Source organism: Pinus tabuliformis, chromosome 1_1 (assembly GCF_031772625.1).
Source record: "Pinus tabuliformis cultivar Carrire ecotype Pingquan chromosome 1_1, CPIR1, whole genome shotgun sequence".
Lineage (NCBI taxonomy): Eukaryota > Viridiplantae > Streptophyta > Pinopsida > Pinales > Pinaceae > Pinus > Pinus tabuliformis.
In genome coordinates this window covers 735,082,315-735,102,911 of record NC_142297.1, presented here as the reverse complement: position 1 = coordinate 735,102,911, position 20,597 = coordinate 735,082,315, and the positions used below count along the sequence as shown (strand labels likewise).

Sequence of the window (20,597 nt, the reverse complement as noted above, 5' to 3'; positions counted from 1 at the left end):
TTCTACATCATTCTATATCATTCTAAAGTGGACCATTTTTCCTGGTACGGGAGTCCATTCTCCTTTTATTCTTCTATAGGGTGGTAGGGTGGTGCTAGGCTAGTGCATGAAGTCACCAACAGGTTCAAGCCTGTAAAAACTTTAGGGCGGTAGGGTGGTGCTAGGGTGAGTTGTAGCTCATTGGGTGTTGGGGCATCCATTCCGTTGACTACTAAAGAATCTCGGGCATTGGAGCATCCATCTAGTGGGAGCTGGAGAAGAATGCTTTTTTAGCATTCTAGGAAGTTGTTGCTTTCATTTCAGTTGACACTAAAGATTAAAGAATTTATTAGAAAAGCGTTCATTGGTTTTTGACCTGGAGGGGGTTTTCCACCTAAAATCTTTGTGTCTCTTGGGTTCTTTTATTTACTTTTATTACTGCATAAACATTAATAATAATTGAAGATTAACTAATGCTTTGAAAAGATTTAAAAGTGCTAATTGCTAAGGAATACTGATTCACCCCCCCTTCTCAGTGTTTTCCAACAAAGGCTTCTCACAGAAGGAAGGTATTGATTATGAAGACACCTTTGCTCTTATAACTAGATATACAACAATCAGATCACTTGTCTCTTTGGCTACTACTATGGGATGGAACATCTATCAAATGGATGTTAAAGCAACTTTTCTGAATGGGACCATTGATGAGGAGGTTTACATTGAGCAACCTCAAGGATTTGAAGTCCATCAGGTGAAGACACATGTTTGCAAATTGAAGAAGCTCTATATGGCTTAAAGCAGACACCTAAAGCATGGTATGCTAGGATGGATGCATATCTATCGAGACTTGGATTTGTCAAGAGTTCTACAGATCCCAACATCTACATCAAAGTGGTCAAGGATGAACCAGTCATCATACTTTTTTATGTGGATGATCTACTTGTTACAGGTGTGGAACATCGAATTCAAGAATGCAAGAAGTAGTTAGCAGCCAAATTTGACATGAAGGATCTTGGGATTATGCATTACTATTTGGGACTAGAAGTTTGGCAGAAACCAGGTGAAATATATCTTGGTCAAGGAAAATATGTGATCAAGATTCTACAGAAAATTGGCATGATGGATAGCAAGCCAATGACAACTCCTATGATCACTAACCTAAAGAAGTTGATGAGTTTAGATTCTAGTCCGTTGGATCCTACTTGCTATAGATAGTTGATTGGATCCTTAATTTATCTCGTGAATACTAGGCCTAACATTTGTTTTGCAGTAAATGTCCTTAGTCAATTTTTAGATGGAGCCAAAGCATGACCATTGGATAGCAACCACTCAGATATTTATGTGGAACCATACATCACTGCCTTCGATATGCTGGTAATGAAATCCAACTCGTGGGATATACAAATTCTGATTGTGGTGGCAGTGAGACAGATGGAAGAAGCACTATAGGTGGATGCTTTAGTTTGGGATCTTCCATGATCTCATGGATGAGAAAGAAGCAAGATACAATTGCTTTGAGTAGTGCTGAAGCCAAGTATGTTGTTGCAAGTGAAGTTTACAAAGAAGTTTTTTGGCTTAGAAAGTTGCTATCAGATTTATTTGAAGGACCACTAAGCCCTACATGTATACATTGTGACAATGAAAGTTGTATAAGATTGACAGAGGACCCAGTGTTTCATGTTAGGAAAAAGAATATAAATAACAAGTACCACTACATCAGAAGCCTGGTACGAGATGGGGTCGTGGAGCTACATTATATTCCTACAGATGAACAGGTAGTTGATATTCTGACAAAGGCATTACCAAACAAGAAGCTTGAGTACTTAAGAAGCAAGCTTGGTTTGGTAGATATCTCTTCCTTGATTGAGAGGGAGTGATGATGGACAATATATTCTTTTCTTTATGTGTCATGCACTAGACCAGGACTAACAGTCGTAAGTCTTAGTGAAGGCCATAAATAAAGAATGGTGTCCAGAGGATTGGATAATCATATGAGATTGGAACTTCTTTAGGATTAGAAAATCCAAGATAGAAGTGAACCTATAGACCGATACTCTTTGAGGATGAGGTAGGGCATCCAAAATAAGAGTAGTCGAAGAGGATTGATATTCTTTGAGGATTGGGAATCCAAGATAAGAATAGTCCTAAAAGGACATACCTAGTGAACATTCGGATGGGGTATGTGTTGATTTCTGTAGCATCAAATGTGCTCTAACCTCGAGATTTTGCACAGAGGCTAAGACACATGCATTCTCCAATACCTAGAAATTGTTTGGGAAAATTCCACCTAGAGATGATTTAATTAAATAATTAACTTTTTTAAATGGTTCCCTAAGTCTAAACTTAGGAAATTTGGTTAATTAAAGGCTATTAATTAAATCTGTTGTGAATCTTCTAGAAGAAGACGAGAATCAACTCCCATTTAGTCGTAGCCATTGATTATGTTTTTAATCTTGGCCGTTGGTGCTCCAACTTGAGATTATAAGGAGTTCGATGGGCACTTGGAGAACACACTTGTGCAGTTCGATTTTGTTGGGAGGTTGATTTCCTAAGTAACAGTTGTGAGTGCCGGAAGTGACTTAGTAAAGTCAAAGTAGTGAGAGAGGGGCAGGGATAGTAGATCGGAGGAGAGTTTTTCCAGATCTGAGGAGTGCAAGGCAGAGAAGACAAAGAGATGTTCAGAGAGGCAGCGCAGAGCTTCAGAGGGAGTTTGAGATTCAGCTGGGAAGTCGAATTCCTGAGCCAGAAGACGGGGTGTGAGACCAGAGGGCCAGAGGAGCGAAGTTCCAGGCAACAGGAGAATAGAGGAGGAGGTGATGCAAACCCTAGAGAGGTTGATGCAGATCTTTGTAGGTTGACGTAGAGGCTGCACAAAGCCAACATGGGGCCAACCATCCAAAGCCTGGATCAGATTTAGATCGCCAGACAGTATGAGATTTTTCTCACTATCTCCTTGTTAGTATTTCTCTGTATCAGATTTCCAGTTGGGCATCTAATGATTTGTACTCAGATTACTACTGCATAATAAAATAAAACCCTCAGTTGCTACACGGTTTTCCCACATTGGGTTTTTTCGGGGACATTTGTCCAAAAACAACAACGTATATGTGTATGTTTATTTCTCTCCAGTGCAGTATTTAGTTTCTGTAGTATTTTATTTTGTGTAGGCTGTAGTGTATGTATTTCAATATTTGTTGTAGAAAACTACAAGTAACTTGTTCATGTAATTTAACAAGTAGGAGAAATATTATCAGTTTGCTGCAGTAGGAATTGGGTTACCGATTTTTCACATGGTTTCAGAGCACATATCATGAGTAGAAGAGATCAGTTGCAAAAAGGAAGAGGGAGTTCAAAATTACTGCAGAGGCAGTGCAATCCTTGGGCCAAGGAGATCGAAGTTTTGAGGAGAAATCGATTTCTCTGAGTGAGTCGACAGAGAAATTCGATCTCTAGATTGAAGCTTTCCAGAGGCAAAAGGGAGCTGCGTATTTTTCCTTGTAGAGAAGATCTTCAGCTGGGACGCAGATATTTTGCAGCAGTTGCTGGCAGAATAGCATTAGAGGGAGAGAAGAGCACATACTGAAGGAATTCCTTCCTAAGAGGATGTCTAGGCAAGAAGTTCAACTTTTCTTAGCAGAGAAGCAGTAGCTGTGTGCGGGATTTCTCACTCCAGAAGGGAGTGCGAATAGCTGGGCAGCAACTGCGTAGAGGAGAAGAGGAAGCAGTTCGACTTTTTCAGGAGAGATGGCATCAGCTGGGTTGAGAGATCAAGATCGGTTGGATGGAGCCTCCAACTATGTGATCTGGAAGGCTAGGATCTCCTACCTTCTAGATGAGCATGATCTCAAAACTTATGTCGATAGTGTGGTAGTTGTACCCGCCGATGCAGATCCGCTCAAGAAGTACAAGGTTGAGATGGCGAGAGCTAAGAGGATCATTCTTGACGGAGTTCGAGATCATGTGGTATCCCATATAGCTGGCAAGGACACTGCTCGATAGATGTGGGAAGCATTAGCTACGTTGTACGAAGGATCTTCCGAGCAGTGGAAGATGTACTTAGAGGAGAAGCTGAGATGCACAAGGATGCAGAAAGGGGAGCGTGTAGATCCCTTCCTTACGAGGCTTCAGGATGTCCGGGACCAGTTGGCTTCAATAGGATCAACACCCCAACTCTCAGAGTCTGTACGATTAGCGTTTCTGAAGATTGGCAAGTCTTCGTCCAGAGCATCCCGGGCAAAGAAAAACTGCGAGATTGGGAATGTGTATGGGATGATCTGCAACAAGAGGAAATGAAGTGTGATTTGGTGAAGGTCACCATCAGTGGCAGTAGCGGCAGTGGGATGAAAGCAGTGAAGGAAGAGGAGGATGTGGCCCTTGCATCAAAGGGGTAGCAGGAGCAACGCAAAAGAGAGGATATTTCTAAGATCAAGTGCTTCAGTTGTGGTGAGATGGGCCACTACAACACTCAGTTTCCTCTTAGAAAAAAGGACAAGGAGGAGATGCAAGATCAACAAGCTGCATTTGCAGAGATTGACATGCTATACTCCAAGCTGGAGGAAGAGTTTGCCATGATTTACGAGATGTCTCCAGGGGTGAGGTGGGCCGATATGGAGTTGTAGCCCCAAAGAGCTATAGGATGGGCATGATTCTTGGGGAGGCCCACCTCATGAATCAGTACCTTGACACGGGAGCCCAAGACATGCAATAAGGATGGATCAATGGTAGTTGGTGCAATCAGGTGCCAAAGTGACAGATGCAGTAGCTAGTAGCAAGTCAGAGACTGAGCAACGCAGAGCAGAGTTGGTAGCAGTGCAGTTGGCACAGTGTAGAGTCAATAGCAGCGTAGAGGCTTCAGTGACAATGCAGAGGCTAGCAACAATCATAACTCAAACGATAGATGCATCATACTGACCATAGTTGGTTCAGTATATTGGATGCTTTTCCATTGTAGTTGTTGCAGTTGTAGCAACAACAAATGGAGAAGGTTGCAGTGTTGGCAGCAGTTCAGCAAGGCCAACAACAACACAGATGCAACAATCAAAGCTATGCAGTGGTTGGTGGGCAACAGTAGCAGACATCAGCAACATAGCAGGAGATGGAGCAGAGACAAAGTGATGCTTCAGTGGGTTGCAGCGCTAGAGCACATTACTCGCTAAGAGGGAGTGTTGTTTTCTGTAGCATCAGATGTCCTCTAGCCTCAAGATTTTGCAGAGAGGCTAAGACACATGCATTCTCCAATACCCATAAATTGTTTGGGAAAATTCCACCTAGAGATGATTTAATTAAAATAATTATCTTTTTTTAATGGTTCCCTAAGTCTAAACTTAGGAAATTTGGTTAATTAAAGGGTATTAATTAAATCTGGTGTGAATCTTCTAGAAGAAGACGAGGATCAATTCCCAGTTAATCTTAGTCATTGATTATGTTTTTAATTTTGGTCGTTGGTGCTCCAACGAAAGATTATAAGGAGTTCGATGGGCACTTGGTGAGCACACTTGTGTAGTTCGATTTTGTTGGGAGGTCGATTTCCTAAGTAACAATGGTGAGTTTCCAGAAGTGACTTAGTAAAATCGAAGCAGTGAGAGGGGGGCAGGGATAGTAGATCGGAGGAGAGTTTTTCCAGATTCGGGGAGTGCAAGGCAAAGAAGACAGAGAGGTTCAAAGAGGTAGTGTAGTGCCACACAGAGCTTAAGAGGGAGTCTGAGATTTAGCTGGGAAGTCGAATTCCTGAGCCAGAAGTCGGGGTGTGAGTCCGGAGGGCCTGAGGAGTGAAGTTCCAGACAACAAGAGATTAGAGGAGGAGGTGATGCAAACTCCAGATAGGTTGATGTAGAAGTTGCACAGAGCTAGCGTGGGGCCAGCCATCCAGAACTTGGATTAGATTTGGATCACCAGACAGTGTGAGATTTTTCTCACTATCTCCTTGTCAGTATTTCTCTGTATCAAATTTCCAGTTGAGCATCTAAATGATTTGTACTCAGATTACTACTGCATAATAAAATAAAACCGTCAACTGTTGCACCGATTTTCCCACATTGGTTTTTTCCGGGGATATTTCTCCAAAAACAATAGTGTATATATGTGTTTATTTCTCTCCAGTGCAGTATTTAGTTTCCGCAATATTTTATTTAGTGTAGGCTGCAGTGTATGTATTTCATTATTTTCCGTAGAAAACTGCAAGTAACTTGTTCAAGTAATTTAACAAGTAGGAGAAATACTATTATTTTGCTGTAGTAGGAATTGGGTTACCAATTTTTCATAGTATGTGCCTTTAGAGGTAGTGTGGTATCTCATGTAAAGCCTCCCAACATGATGCTCTCATATAAGTTGAGCTTGTCAAGTTAAGACCTTGTTGACAATGCTGGTTATAATATAGATGCTTAAAATATGGCTTATCAAGCCAACTCTTCTTATGAGAAGACTTCAAATTTGAGATTCCTTGTACTTCATGATGGGATTATGAATAACTCCCTAGTTAAGAAGGGGTGTTGGAGAATGTAACTAGATTCGGTCTTCATAATGACCTTTGTAAACATGTCATTGTATGTTTTTTATAAAAAGAGAAATTTAAATTTTATTTGTCAAAGAATGGGTTTCATGCTCAATTCTAGGTCAAAGCATGTTCTTCATGCCTCCAGGGCTTTCTAGGTCAAAGAAGAATTTTTGTCATGTATTGCAATCCGATTTGGACTCATTGTAACAAGACAAAATAATTATTTTTGAGTCACGAAAGCTAATTTACCCTCCAAGAACAAGTCGCCCCAATTATGACAAATTCGGTCTTAAGAAGGGCTATTCGACCTCTCAAGAAGGCTATAAATAAGAGGGACTTCAACTCACTTGAAGTACACAATCAATCAAGTTCGCTCTGCAATAGAGAAGAAGGAAGAAGAGCGATGAAGACAAGAAGGAGTCGAACGAAGGAAGACCTCTTGGAGAAAACCTTCTTTTGTCCGCACGTGCGAAGCTGTCTAGGGTTTCTGTGCAAGTTGCAAGGGCCAAAGTTGCAGGCTGAAATTGCAGACTCAAGTTGCATGGCCGAGATTCTAAGTTGAAGATGCTTGGACCAAGTTTGACTCTCGCTGACCTTGGAAGAATTTGGATCGTTTGGAAGAGATCTTGTTGGTGGGCCGACTTCATGCTTGGGAGGAACTTTGGTTTTTGTCTTTGGGGCTTGGAATTCTCATTTTGAATTGATCATATAAGAAGAGAAGTATTCTTTCTTGGTTTTCCCCTTGGAGGGGTTTTGCCCTGGCTTGGAGCCTATATCTTGTGTACTTTGTCTCTTTGTGATCTTCATTATTTTGGTAATTGCTTGATGAACAAGAAATAAAAAGTAATAAAAGGCCAACTAACATCACAAGTAATTATCAAGGAAAGTCAACTGTAATATACAAGATCCTTGATTTTCCAACACTAGATGCATTTTCTACCTAGTTCGAGAAATATTTCTCATTGATTGCTTGCATGGCAAGCTTAGTAGATAACAGTGTATGGTATATTGATTCAAGAGCATCCTTCCACATGACCAGGAACAAGAAGTATTTCAACCACTTGAAGGAGAACGACATGCAGTTTCAGATTGAGCCAGGAGATGATGGTATTTATGCAGCTAGAGGAGTTGGTACTGTCAGTTTTTAGAGGGATTTAGGTAATCCTCTCCATCTCAGAGATGTCCTCTATGTTCCAGACCTTAAGAAAAATCTTGTTTCGGTAGCTACCCTTGAGGACAAAGGGCTATGATGTCATCTTCAACAGAGGTTAGGCTTACCTCTAGCACTTAGCTTCTAGATGTAAGAGGTAGATAGGTGTAAGGAAGAAGAAGAATTTGTACTTACTACAGGTTGAAACAGGTTCAGCCTTGAGCAGCAAGGCAGGAAGCTCTTAGAGTAGAGAAGTGATGGTTTAGCAAGAGCAAGATAAAGCTCTCAAGATGGAGCCTCAGCCAGTATCTCAGTTTGAGTCTTGATAATTAAGGAATTAATTAAACAAATTAAATAATTAAGTAGATAATTAATTAATCAATTAAACAAATTAATTAATTAATTAAAAAACTTAATTAATTAATTAAGAAAATTAACTAAACAAATTAATTATATAATAATAAATAATTAAGTAATTAAAAAAAAAACTGAATTTTAACAAAATAACAGGATGAGGGCTGACCTAATTTCCTAGATTAACTATTTCATAACCTATATATACCCTAAATATATCTCATGGATACATCATTAATATCTTTAGAATATCTATTGAAGCACCCCTGATGATGGACTCACTTGGTAGTCCGAAATGTTGGGTTCATAAAACTCTATAACAGGTCATTCCTCCTCTATCTTAAACAAATTAATTAATTAATCAAACAAATCAATAGATTAAACTAATTAATTAATTAATTAGAGAATTAATTAATTAAACAAATTAAATTATTAAGTAGATAATTAATTAATCAATTAAACAAATTAATTAATTAATTAAAAAACTTAATTAAGAAAATTAACTAAACAAATTATATAATAATAAATAATTAAAAAAAAAATTGAATTTTAACAAAATAACAGGATGAGGGCCGACCTAATTTCCTAGATTAACTATTTCATAACCTATATATATACCCTAAATATAGCTCATGGATACATCATTAATATCTTTAGAATATCTATTGAAGCACCCCTGATGATGGACTCACTTGGTAGTCCGAAACGTTAGGTTCATAAAACTCTATAATAGGTCATTCCTCCTCTATCTTAAAGGATGATGAGGAACTTAGCCCATGGCGAGTGGAGGCAAGGACTCAGTCAGTGACTGCTAGTATAGGGAAAGTTCGAGCCAAGTGGGAAAAAGTGTTTTTTAAGGGAGATCATGAGAGAGTTGGATCTTCTAGTATCACCTTTAGCCAAAGGAAGCAACCACATAGGTATTGGAGTACATGGCACTTATGACTAAAGTGATAGACTCACAGAGCATGGTTGGAAAGAATAGGTCTTCAGATCAGATTTCGCAGCAGGAAGCAGGGAAGTATTCTAGTTCAAAGGGACTAGTTGCAACAACAGAGAATGTGGTAGTGTTGAAGACAAATCCAGGTGGACAAAGTTCTAGAAGTACCTTCCTCGCTAAGAGGGAGTGTTGAAAAATGTAGCGAGAGAAGGTCTTCTTTAGTGCATGCCTTGCCAGAAAGACCACTATTTGTCTTCCTTTGACCATGGACAAGTTCGTGGAGATGGTGAATTCATGCATAGTGTTGGAGGATCAATTACGTGTGTTATAGGCCATTTTGTCACATCAGCCCAAAAGGCCTACAAACTGAATTAATTAACATCCTTGGACACTTTGTCATAATCCCTTTACAAAGCCCTAAGCATCAATTCTCCGAAAAGCTTGAGTTTCTTGGTCTATCTGCTAAAAAACCATATTTTTAGGGCTAGTGCACCCTGTATTTTTTTTACCAGTGTTGGGTGCAAGTTGCATACTTGACCATTAGCGCTGACTAGTGCATGGTGTGCCCTTCTGCAAGTGCACCGATTCTAGCACTTTGGGAAAATTAAAAAATATTTCTGAAGCTTCCTCTTCCATAAGCTTCTAAGGTGGTTTTAACTATTTACCACAGATAGAGATCTCGAATTCCTATTTGATGGTGACCTTATCTCTTATCCCTCAAGCTTATCCTCCCTCATAAGTGGATCTCAAACCTAGATTGGTAAATCCTAAATTACCATGTTCACCCTATAAATTTACTGCCTCCCATGGAGTCTAGGTTGTCTTTTGGAGATTGCTAGTGCCCTCATGCTATCGCTGTGAGCTTAAGGAGTCATCATTCATTTGCATTAGGGTTGAGTGTGAAGGTGTGCTTTGTGACAAGGAAGGACAAGTCAAGTGGGGAGACACATCTACAAATTTAGCTTCTATTTATGGTTGTAACTCTCTCATTTATTATTAATACAAAAGGCATCCTGTTTTCCTATACTTGTGTTATGCTTATGCTCTTGTATTTCAATGCCATGTTGACTCATTGAATGAAGATATTGGATTATGCTATGTGGATGTTGTAGTTAATTTGGTTGTTTTAGTCATTGTTGCAAGTTCCATTTGTAGCGCGTGGAGTTAGGATTGGAACTTCAAGCGAAGAAGAGAGAAGGGCTTGTTACAGATTCCAGGTAGGCTTCTTTTCCATACTCCAATTTCTTTAAGAAAAGCATTGATTCTTTTGTCCTCTATCGTTCTAGATAAGACCACTAGATCTAGGGAATTCGTTTTTGTCTGCAGAAGTGAAATTCCATATAACAAATTGGCGACTCCACTGGGGAACAATATTTTCCCTTAGTGGTTTTCTTGACCTTAGCACCTTTGCACCTTTTAAAGTGACCTTGATCGACTCATTCAAACTGTGATTGAGCTTAGGAAAACATTTTTTCGAGCTTGGTTTGGTTTTTGTGTTGTATTTTGACCAAAATAGCTTCAGCGCTTTCCATGTTCTGAGACAGAGCGCCAAGCGCATATGCTCCTTCTCTGTACCTGCATTGTAGAGCACTGGTTCCTGTTCTGCACCTGCGTTCATCTTGTAGGATGCAAAAAATTGCATTCCTTTGCCTTGCTCTTTGATTTGCTTTGGTCCAACATGTTTTCCTTGTGTCTCTGATTTTGTCCTTGTCTCTGAAAGCTTTCATTATGTTTGCTTTTGATTTTATTAGCATTTGGTGAGAATTTCTTTGGATTTTTTCTTTGTTCTTATCAATTGGGTATTTTGCAAACTTTTTGCTTGATCGTTGATTGCTTGAAGAAATTTATATTACAGTCATATTTTGTGTGATTTCTCTTATCAGTGATCTAGCTCCATCCTAGTTTTCATTGCATTTGAAGATTAAGATAAAAAAAAAGAAAAATAATTATTTGCATTGCATATAGGGCTTTGATTTTGATTGGAAACTAAATTTACGAAAATGAACCTTTGGAGTTTTCTTTTTTGCCTCCTTTTCAAACTCTCTAAACATGAAAAAGAAGTCGAGCTACACCTTCGCTAGACTCGTAAAAACATCAAACAACATTGGGCTCGTCGAACATGACGGGACCGAACCACTCCTTAGGGTTCGTTAAAAATACTTAGAAGGATTCATGCGAAGGATGAACTTATAGATCAAGCATATGTTATCCTCCTCAAGCTTGTCAAAAATAAAGAGGTACTGACCAGAAATGGTTGGGGAAATTGGGAAAACAAGGTACTTAACCTTTTAATGGCAACGAGTTGCTCTTGAACATGACATTCCACTTCATCTCCGTGACTATTGGGTTGGAAATCTGCTTGTCTCTTTGGTTAGTCACACCCAATGTTTTTAAAACCGGAACCGGCGACCGGACCGGTCCACCTAATGAATCGGTTTACCGACCGGAACCGGTCTAACCGGGACTGGTTTGGTCTAAATGAACCGGTTTTAAAAAAATACATTAAATAATTAATTTTTAATGAAACAAAACTATTTTTAAGATGTAAAACCATGATTCCAAGCCAATAGAGACAAAATATGCAAAGTTTGCTCATTTATATACCATGTAAAGGTGAATATATCAAAACACCTTTACTTCCCCCCCAAAACCCCTAAACCACAGTCAAAATCCGCCTTTTTGCACCGTCATTACTTGTATTGCTATGGTTTAAGAGCTGACCATTATTTTAAATTAGTTTAGGTGACTAAGGTTGCTGTAAGCACTGATTTGGGGTCCCATAACCACCTCATGGATGGAGACTGGAATAAATAGTCCTTGTCTATTACTAAGATTGATAGAGTATTCTATTGTCTATTACTATTCTAAAGTCTTTTGGCCTATATATTCAATGTGAAACCTTGATAATCCATGGTAACATACTTTCATTGCGGTTATATGTTTGTCTGTGTTTCTTGCCCCCTTTCTATTAGTTGTAGATCATTTGTGATGGGAACTTTCAAGTTTCAACCCATATAGTTCATAATGTTGTCTTTTCTAGTTAAATTACTTGAACTATTCTTCAAGGTTAATGTTATAAGCACCCCACTGCATCAACTATTCAACACCTAGAGGCTAGTACCCTACCCATATCATTGAGCTGAAGAGCATAGAGTTGTGTTAAATGTTCCAATTCTTGTATTTGAACCATGACTTTATGGAATCTTTTTACTGTCTTGACCTTTTATCGATCAATGATTTTAACTATGGAGTGGGGTACACAATTAGGTTCAGTTGCTTAGCTTAGTTGATGTCTATACAGTTATGGGTACTGTTGGAATCTACAAGTATTCTTTTGCTGCTCTTCTAAGGTGCACCATATCTTTCTTTCTGTTTAAGCCAACAGTCACAGCTAAAATTTCTTCTTTAGAGCCACTAGGTGGGTCCACCTCTGATATTTGATCTGATGGATTGTTTGGCAGCATAATTTTTTGTGTTATACAATTGACCCAAGACACTATTGACTAATGGCATTTTCCCTAATGGTTGTGCAACTAGGCTTTCTAGATTGTCTTTATTGTAGGGTTTCAAACCCTCTTTCTGGCCCTTTTACCAGGCTCTCTTGAAGTCTTCACAAAGACTGACCTTTTGTTGAACTGGATTAGCTTTTTGTGTGGATCGTTCTCTTCCACACTGATGTTTTTCCTTCTTGGACATACTATTTACAAGATCATTCTCTTCTTATCAAATCAGAATCAAAATCAGCCTCAACCACAGTCAAAAAACCCTAAACCACAGTCAAAAATCCCTAAACCACAGTAAAAAATCTGCCTTTTTCCATGTTTCGGTGGGCATGCCTAAAACCGGCCGGTTTAGGACAAAACCGGTCGGTTTGATACAAACCGGCCGGTTTTGTCCTAAACCGGCCGATTTTCACCGGTTAGGGCTGAAAAATGGCGAAAGGCCCAGTCAAACCGGGTTTTTTGGCCGGTTCAAACCGGCAGCCTTGCTAACCGGCTGGTTTGACCGGTAACCGATTTTCAAAAACGGTTTTAAAAACTATGGTCACACCATACCAAAAGCCTCCGCATTCGGTTTTGGGTCAATGCTGCCAACTCCATAAAGTGTCATCGATATGTTCAAGAGAAGTCCTTCAGTTGATATTTGCAACGATACTCTTAAGCCTTCATTCATGTATGTTGTTCCGAACCAATTCTTCATTAGCTTCATTCTGTCTCAACTCTTGATGCCCATTTCGTGTCCTTGATGGGGGATACATCAAGGCCCTGTTGCGACGGGTCGCTTTTTGTTGACAACAGCTCATGATGCAGGGAGTTGACTTAGAAACTCCCTTTGGTACCTTGGAGCTTGCATACATCAATGGCAAGTTTTCTCGCTCTCGGTGACAAGTCCTCATCATTGGCCTTCGACCAAAAGATTTTGTGTGGTGTTCGACACTAGCTCATTCATTCACACCGCATAGATTGTACTATGGTACCTTGAGAGCCATTAACATTATTGATGGTTTCTCTCGCATCTGTTAATGACTTACATCATTGGCCGATAATCAGATTGTGTCTAACATGTTCGACTCCAGCTCATTTATTTGCATGGTTAGACTCGTACCTTGAACGATTGAGTGAACGAGATAGAAGGCCCCAGATCTAGTTCCATCCATCCGGGGTGCGATTTCAGGATTCATACAAGTTTATGAAGTATGATGGCTATGATCATCTAGATAGTCATCCAAGCATGGGTCCACTCTCTGTCATCAGTAGACAAGACTTCTTGATCGTTGTACATGTAATATTGGCTTATGTGTTGAGCATAGGTATGCCTCCCTCAACAATGATATCATGATGACAATATGTATTATAACAGATGACGATCTCGACCAATTTGTTCTTGATCTGAACTTGTCACATTGTAAAGCACTTCAGTCCTTAGCCACTGCTTCTGACTTTGTACTTTAGGGGGCAATCTGTTACAGACCATTTTGTCACATCAACCCAAAAGGCCTACAAGCTGGATCAATCAATATCCTTGGACACTTTGTCATAATCCCTTTACAAAGCCTTAAGCGTCAATTCTCCAAACAGTCTGAGTTTCTAGGTCTATATGCTAAAAAACCATCTTTTTAGGGCCAGTGTACCCTGTCTTTTTGTTTACCAACATTGGGTGCAAGCTGCATACCTAAGTATTAGTGCTCCCTTTTGCAGGTGTGTTGATTCTAGAAATTCGGGAAAATTAAAAATTACTTTCGAAGCTTCCTCTTGTAGAAGCTTCTAAGGTGGTTTTAACTATTTACAACAGATAGAGATCTTGAATTCCTCTTTGATCCTATCTTGGAGACCTTATCTCTTATCCCTTGAGCTTATCCTCCCTCATAAGTGGATCTCAAGCCTAGATTGGTAAATCCTAAACTACCATGTTCACCCTATAAATTTATTGCCTCCCATGGAGTCTAGGTTGGCTTTTGGATATTGCTAGGGCCCTCATGCTGCTGCTATGAGCTTAAGGAGTCATCATTCATTTGCATTAGAGTTGAGTGTGAAGATGCGTTTTGTGAGAAAGAAGGACAAGTCAAGTAGGGAGACAAATTTACAAAGTCAACTTCTATTTATGGTTGTAACTCTCTTCTTTATTATTAATACAAAAGGTGCCCTGTTTCCTATACTTGTGTTATGCTTATGCTCTTATATTTCAATGCCATGTTGACTCATTGAATGAAGATATTGGATTATGCTATGTGGATGCTGTAGTTTCTCTGCTTGTTTTAGCCATTGTTGTAGGTTCCATTTATAGTGCGTGGAGCTAGGATTGGAACTTACAAGTGAAGAAGAGAGAAGGGCTTGCTATAGATTCCAGGTAGGCTTCTTTTCCATACTTCAATTTCTTTAAGGAAAGCATTGATTCTGTTGTCCTCTGTTGTTCTAGATCAGACCACTAGATCAAGGGAATTCATTTTTGTCCGCAGGAGTGAAATCTCGTATAACAATGTGGACCTTCTTTGGTTTGAATTCAGGTTTGACAAGCAGTTATAAATTTAGAAGAAGATAAGTTGGGAGATATAGTCCTTGATTGAAGCAAGGACGAGTTAGAGTGTTGAGAAATCTAGGGCAGCTAGATTAGGGTGATTTCTCTTACTTTGATGATTGCTTGTGATGTTCTTTTACTTAACTTGATGTACTTGTAGTTAGTTCTTCTTTATTTGATTGTTATATTGTTCTTTAGTCATCGAACAACTACCAAACAATGAAGGTCAATGACACGAGGACACAAAATGTAGGCTGCAAGCCAGGGCCAAAACCTCTCCTCTTGAGAGGAAAACCCACAAGAATTCTTCTCTTCTGACGTGTCAAAGACCCCTCCAAGACCAAGTCAATCTCTTCTTTGATCAACTTGTCCTTTACAAAGTCAACCCAAGTCAATGCTACTTCAAACTTTCTGATTTCAGCCTCACTTCAGGATTTCGGTCACTGCAACAGGTCTGCAATTTTTGGCCCTTCTGCACTCACTGTAATTTTGCACGTGTGACTGTTTTAGGGCAGAATTTGAATATTTTCCTCCTTTGCTTGGGGTGCTTCCACTTCCTTAGCAACTCGGCTTCTTTCCTTGATTCTTTGGCTCCAAACTTCGGCTTCACTTTGGCAGGTCTGAAATTTCGTCTTGCTGCAATAATGATGATGCCCTAAATCTTGCATGTGTGGGAAGATATAGCCGAAAACAGTCCTTCAAAAGTTCGGTTTCGCTCTCCTTTTCGTTCTCTTTTTCACTCACCTTCTAGGTCTTTCTCCTCTTGAACGAACTTCTTGGATGGGTCTCAAATGAGGTCGAGTGCCTCCTATTTATAGGCTTCTTGGGAGCCCTAATAGGCTGACTTGTCACAGCTTGCAGGCTGACTTGCCCTGGAGGGATCTTTGACATACTTTGACTCAAACAAATTTCTTTTACATGATACAAAGTACCCATTGGGGTCTTTCATATATGACAATGACTCAATTGACTTCTTGACTTTATGACAAACCCTAGAAGCATTCAATGGATGATTGACCTACAAATAAAATTGACCTTGAGGATGAAACCCATGCTACAATAATAATAATAATAATTTTTCTTTCTTTTTACAATATATAAGAATCAAGAGTACAATTCATATTTATGAAGACCGAACCTAGTTACATATTTCAACATAGAGAACCAATTAGACTCATTTAACTAGTCAATCACAACTCATGTTCTAAATTTGTAACATGCCAATTTTGGCATGGATCAAATCAATAAAAGGAGGACGAGGGCACCAAGTTTAGTAGTTATTTTGTGCACAAAGCACTGTGACAAGACACAGCTCACGGGATTGTGAGAGAGAGCACAAGGTTGTGTGAGAGATCTTTGTTGTGAGTGTGTATCTTAGAGGATCCAATACGCAGCATTGAAGGGAGCCTTTATTGTGGCAGAATTGCGCTCGGAAATAGGGAAATTCTGCACTAGGAAATAGGAGCCAAGCCCTAAAGAATAGGGAGTCCTTTGCGATAGGAAATAGCAGGGTCTGTGTGTTTGCAGGCTGAGTCCAGCTAGTACAATGGGAGGACAAGATTGTTCTCAGGGTGACAGTTTGCTTTGTAAGAGATTTTATTGCTCAAACTCTATCAATAAAATACTACAACAAAGAAGAGGGTTTTCCCAGTTGATTTCCCAAAAAAATAATTGTGTTGAATTGGTGTGATTGTGTTTTATTCCACTTCTTATCCGTCAATAAATTTGGTCTCTTTGTGAAAGAAAAGTTTGCAGTTGCATTAGTTTTCAGCTATTCACTAAGTAGTTGCAGAATTTGGTGGAAAATTAACAACCAGAGACCATTAGCCTGCAATTTTTTCTCGCTATAGCTATTTCTAGTCCTTGCCATAAAGCCAAGTATTCTCTTTGGTTGTTGGTTGTAATACCCAACCTCCACGCAAATTGTAACTCTTTTTGAGTGTTGGGGTGTAAGATTACCCCTCCTGCCCCTGCCAACCCAGGGTTATAATTGTTAAGAGTTAAAAGTTTGTAGAATATTTTGTGTGTATATTTTCATAAGCAGGGAATTTGAGTTGTTTACATCCTTCATTTTCAATTAAGCTTTGTAGTGCATACTTTTTTCATATATGCTCTTCTAATGATGTCTTTGAGTTTATTCATCTTCCTATTCCACCTTGTAGGTTGTGCACATTTGTCGGTCTTTTAATGTTTTTCTGTTCCATTTGAGAATGGTTCGAGGTGTGGTTAATATTCTGGATTTTGTAAGTCTTATTGTAATATGACCTTTGATTGTTTGTACCCATATGGATAGGCCTTGTCCTCTCTATAGGGCATGAAAAGCATAGTAATAGATTTTATCACCTCCTCTTGGAGGATTCAATTTAGAGTATGCACTAGGCTATTGGGACCAGCCACCATACTTTTTCACACTGGTCCTTCCAGAATACAAACCATGCTGAAAATGTAGGTGGCCAATAAGTGTGGAATTACAGCCCTGCATTTCACCTTGGGGCTCCAAAAACTCTCTTTTTCTAACCCTAACCATTACAAACATTCTCTACTTCTATCCCTAGACATTATTTTTAGTTTAATCACCATGATGATAATCTGCTTTTTCTCATTTGGTCAACCATTTATTTGTAGTCCACTATTAGTTTAGTCCATTTTCCTTTTACTTTTTCTCAGTAATAGATATGGTATTGTGTCTTTTTTCATCTTCGTTACAAGTTATTCCTATGCTGTAGGATAAAAAATCAGATATCAATTTAACTTCCATTGGAACCATCCTTGTTTGGACTGTGCACAATATTTGCGAACTTCATGGAACAACTCCTAATAAATGTTGAATAATTCCCATCAGCTACCAAAAAAACATTCTGTCTACTGGCTTGCATAGCGACAATGGCACAATGTACCCTCGAGGAAAGCCACAAGTTGTTCCTTAGTATATTTAGAGCTAAAATGTGTGTTGCTCGATCTAATGGAAATTCATTGCAATGGAATGCAGACCTCTGGTTGTTTTCAAGAATGGTTTTCGCAGTCGGCAATACTGGTATGGTATGGTTTTATTACTGATTAATATAAATATAGCTACATGGCTGTCTTGAATGAATATTGACTTTGGTTACAATTTTAAGGATGGAAATTTTACACAAGTAAATTTTCATCTTAATAATTTATTTTTATGCATCTGCAGTTTCATACTGAACTGATGACTTTACCTTTCTTTTGGCAGTCTGGTAGAATGCTCTGATATCTGTAACTTGATTAAAGATGGGGACGATGGCCCATAAAATCAAAGTGAAATGTCCTATAAAATTCCTTGCAATTCTGAGGGGCAAATACATTCAAGTTAAATGCTTGCAATAATTCTTCCTCCTCTTTCCAGAAATCTTGGTTTAGCTCAGTGTAGTGAATGCACTAATATTAATCGATACCTTTCTCAAATGTCATGTCATGTGATAATATTTCTCATTCAATCAGGTCAATATGTACCTATCTGATGAAAAGTAATCCTCATTGGAGGTGGTATAAGAATCAAAAATCTGTGACAGGAAGATACTCTGAGCTGATTGTGTTTTCAACTACTATTATTCCCAAGCAGGATGAAACATAGAGAGTTTGGTTCATGAATAAATTGGTTGGAAAAGGAATGTTTGAATAACGAATGACTGTATGTAATTTAAGGCTTGTCAGTTTCATCATCTTCCTCTTCTTTGTGCAAGCATGTGTTCCTCTGTTCTCACTGCTGGCTTATCAGTGTGGACCTCTCAATCCATAGAGAGAGCATGGACACGGTACAGGGTTATGTTTGGGAGAGACTCGGCTCAAAATCAAAATTAAACTATCTAGCTTTACCGTGGGGTGTAATGGTAACGAGATTAATGAACTTGAAGAGATGCAGTCTGAAATATAATAATTATATGTCAAATGATTGTCTAACTCAGAAATTGTAACTAAAATTTTCTATACATATATTGAGAATCTGGGATCTCTGGCAAATGGCTAGCCTGGACTTCGGCATCAGTGATTAAATGATATATTCTTTCCTTCCACATTTGTGACTAAATAATACGCTCAGTTGATTTGTTTGATTTAGAAAGTCGTAATTTAAACAGGAAATAGTCACATTAATGTAGAACAAAATGCTATGTCACTTTGATTTTTAGTAAGTTTGCAATTAAATAATAGTATCAATGTTTGTTGCATTATGTATTATCTTTTATGTGCTAATCCTTTTGAATGATGGGATGCTGTGAATTTAGTCAACGCCCTACAATGTGTTTGGGTTAAGTTGAAAGTGAGATGGTAATACCGAATAACATATGCTGACACACATTTATTACCATATGCTATAGGATATAAGCCTTGTTTCTCCAGAAGAATTTTCCAAGGCATGGGATATAAGACTTGTTTCAGTCTTGCTTCAGAAACAGCTGGAAACACAAATCTCATTCCTTTTCCCATTTCATTTTAGTCCATTGCTGCAACTTTTCTTGAATTTAGAGCTTCAAGTTCCATCTCTATAAGCAATCTTTTTTTCTTTTCTTTCAGACACTTAGTACAACCTTGATGTTACTCTGATTCTATCGAGTTGCTTCAGTAATGACTTCTTACTCTCTAGTATCCAATAATCCCTTTGAACTAGTTTATTTTATTCTTAATCTAATTGATGGTTAACCTCCATTTTTATTGGGATGAGTTTTGACGGTTTATTTTCTGCTTGAATTTCAATCCATCGATCTAGAAAGTTGAAGAAACATTATTACAGATTTTAAAATAAAAATTTGAATGGCGAATGATGACTTAGATCAAATCCATACCCAACAGCTAGTTAAGTAGAAGATATACATTTTATATTTAATTATATAAATGTTTTTGTTTTTTGTTTTCTTTGTTAAATTAATATTATAGATTCATCTTAATCACGGATCTAGCAAGAGACACAGAGATCACATTATTTGAGGTTAAAATTCTTTTTATAGTGCAACATGTAAAACAAAATTGCACATCCAAAGATTGCATTCCTCTAGGGACTTCACACATGATGGCTAAGATATCTCTCTTTCTATATATATATACCAATACTTCATTATACAATACATTATACCACAGTTTTGGTGAATTCCAAGTGAAATAAAAAAATCACTAAAATTATTTCCAACAAAAATGATGTTGAGTAGAAGAAAACACCTCCGATAAGAGATCCACTCGTCTAGAATTGTCAAGTGCCTCCCACATCTCCTATATTAACTATTTTTTGCTTTTTGTTCCTCTTTTTTTTTTTGTTCCTTCGCGTGTTTGGGAGTATCTTTGAAGGTTTGCATTTAGATGGCAAGACTTGTTGGGATGAGCTTGCTCCCTTCTAAGTCACATTCCTTTGATTTTTTAGCTATAGATATATCTATCTAAACGACATTTTTGCTAATTTGGTATTTTTTCCAGGTCCTTACCTGTCAATTCTTCAATGAAGTTTGAAAGTGTGATTTCATCCATAAACATGTCCTCCAACCCATAAGCATTCCCTGTTCTTTGTACAGTTCCTCTATTTGTGTGTTCTTTGTGAATTCCTTTGGTACTTTTCTCTTATGAGCTTCCACCTCTAGTTTTTCATTGCCCTTCTCTTGATCCTTTTCTTGAGGATGTACCCAATATGACATTTTCTGCTCTTCTTTGGGATGTAC

The 20,597-nt window shown here is 38.5% G+C and overlaps 1 protein-coding gene across 2 annotated transcripts in view; it reads left to right on the top strand.

Annotated features, from left to right (window-relative positions):
* The window catches only part of LOC149216050 (uncharacterized), a 56,295-nt gene extending 37,678 nt beyond the window's left edge, over nucleotides 1-18,617 (top strand). Inside the window, exons 3-5 of one of the 2 annotated variants that reach the window (XR_016251084.1) lie at nucleotides 14,676-14,763; nucleotides 17,921-17,965; nucleotides 18,149-18,617. Coding sequence is in view for 1 of the 2 variants with exons in the window: in XM_089392686.1 (XP_089248812.1) it covers nucleotides 17,921-17,965; nucleotides 18,149-18,206 (103 nt within the window). In the remaining variant the exon portion in view is untranslated. The remainder of the gene's footprint in view (nucleotides 1-14,675; nucleotides 14,764-17,920; nucleotides 17,966-18,148) is intronic. The other variant, XM_089392686.1, reaches the window with a different exon arrangement.
* Nucleotides 18,618-20,597: the final 1,980 nt, after the last annotated feature.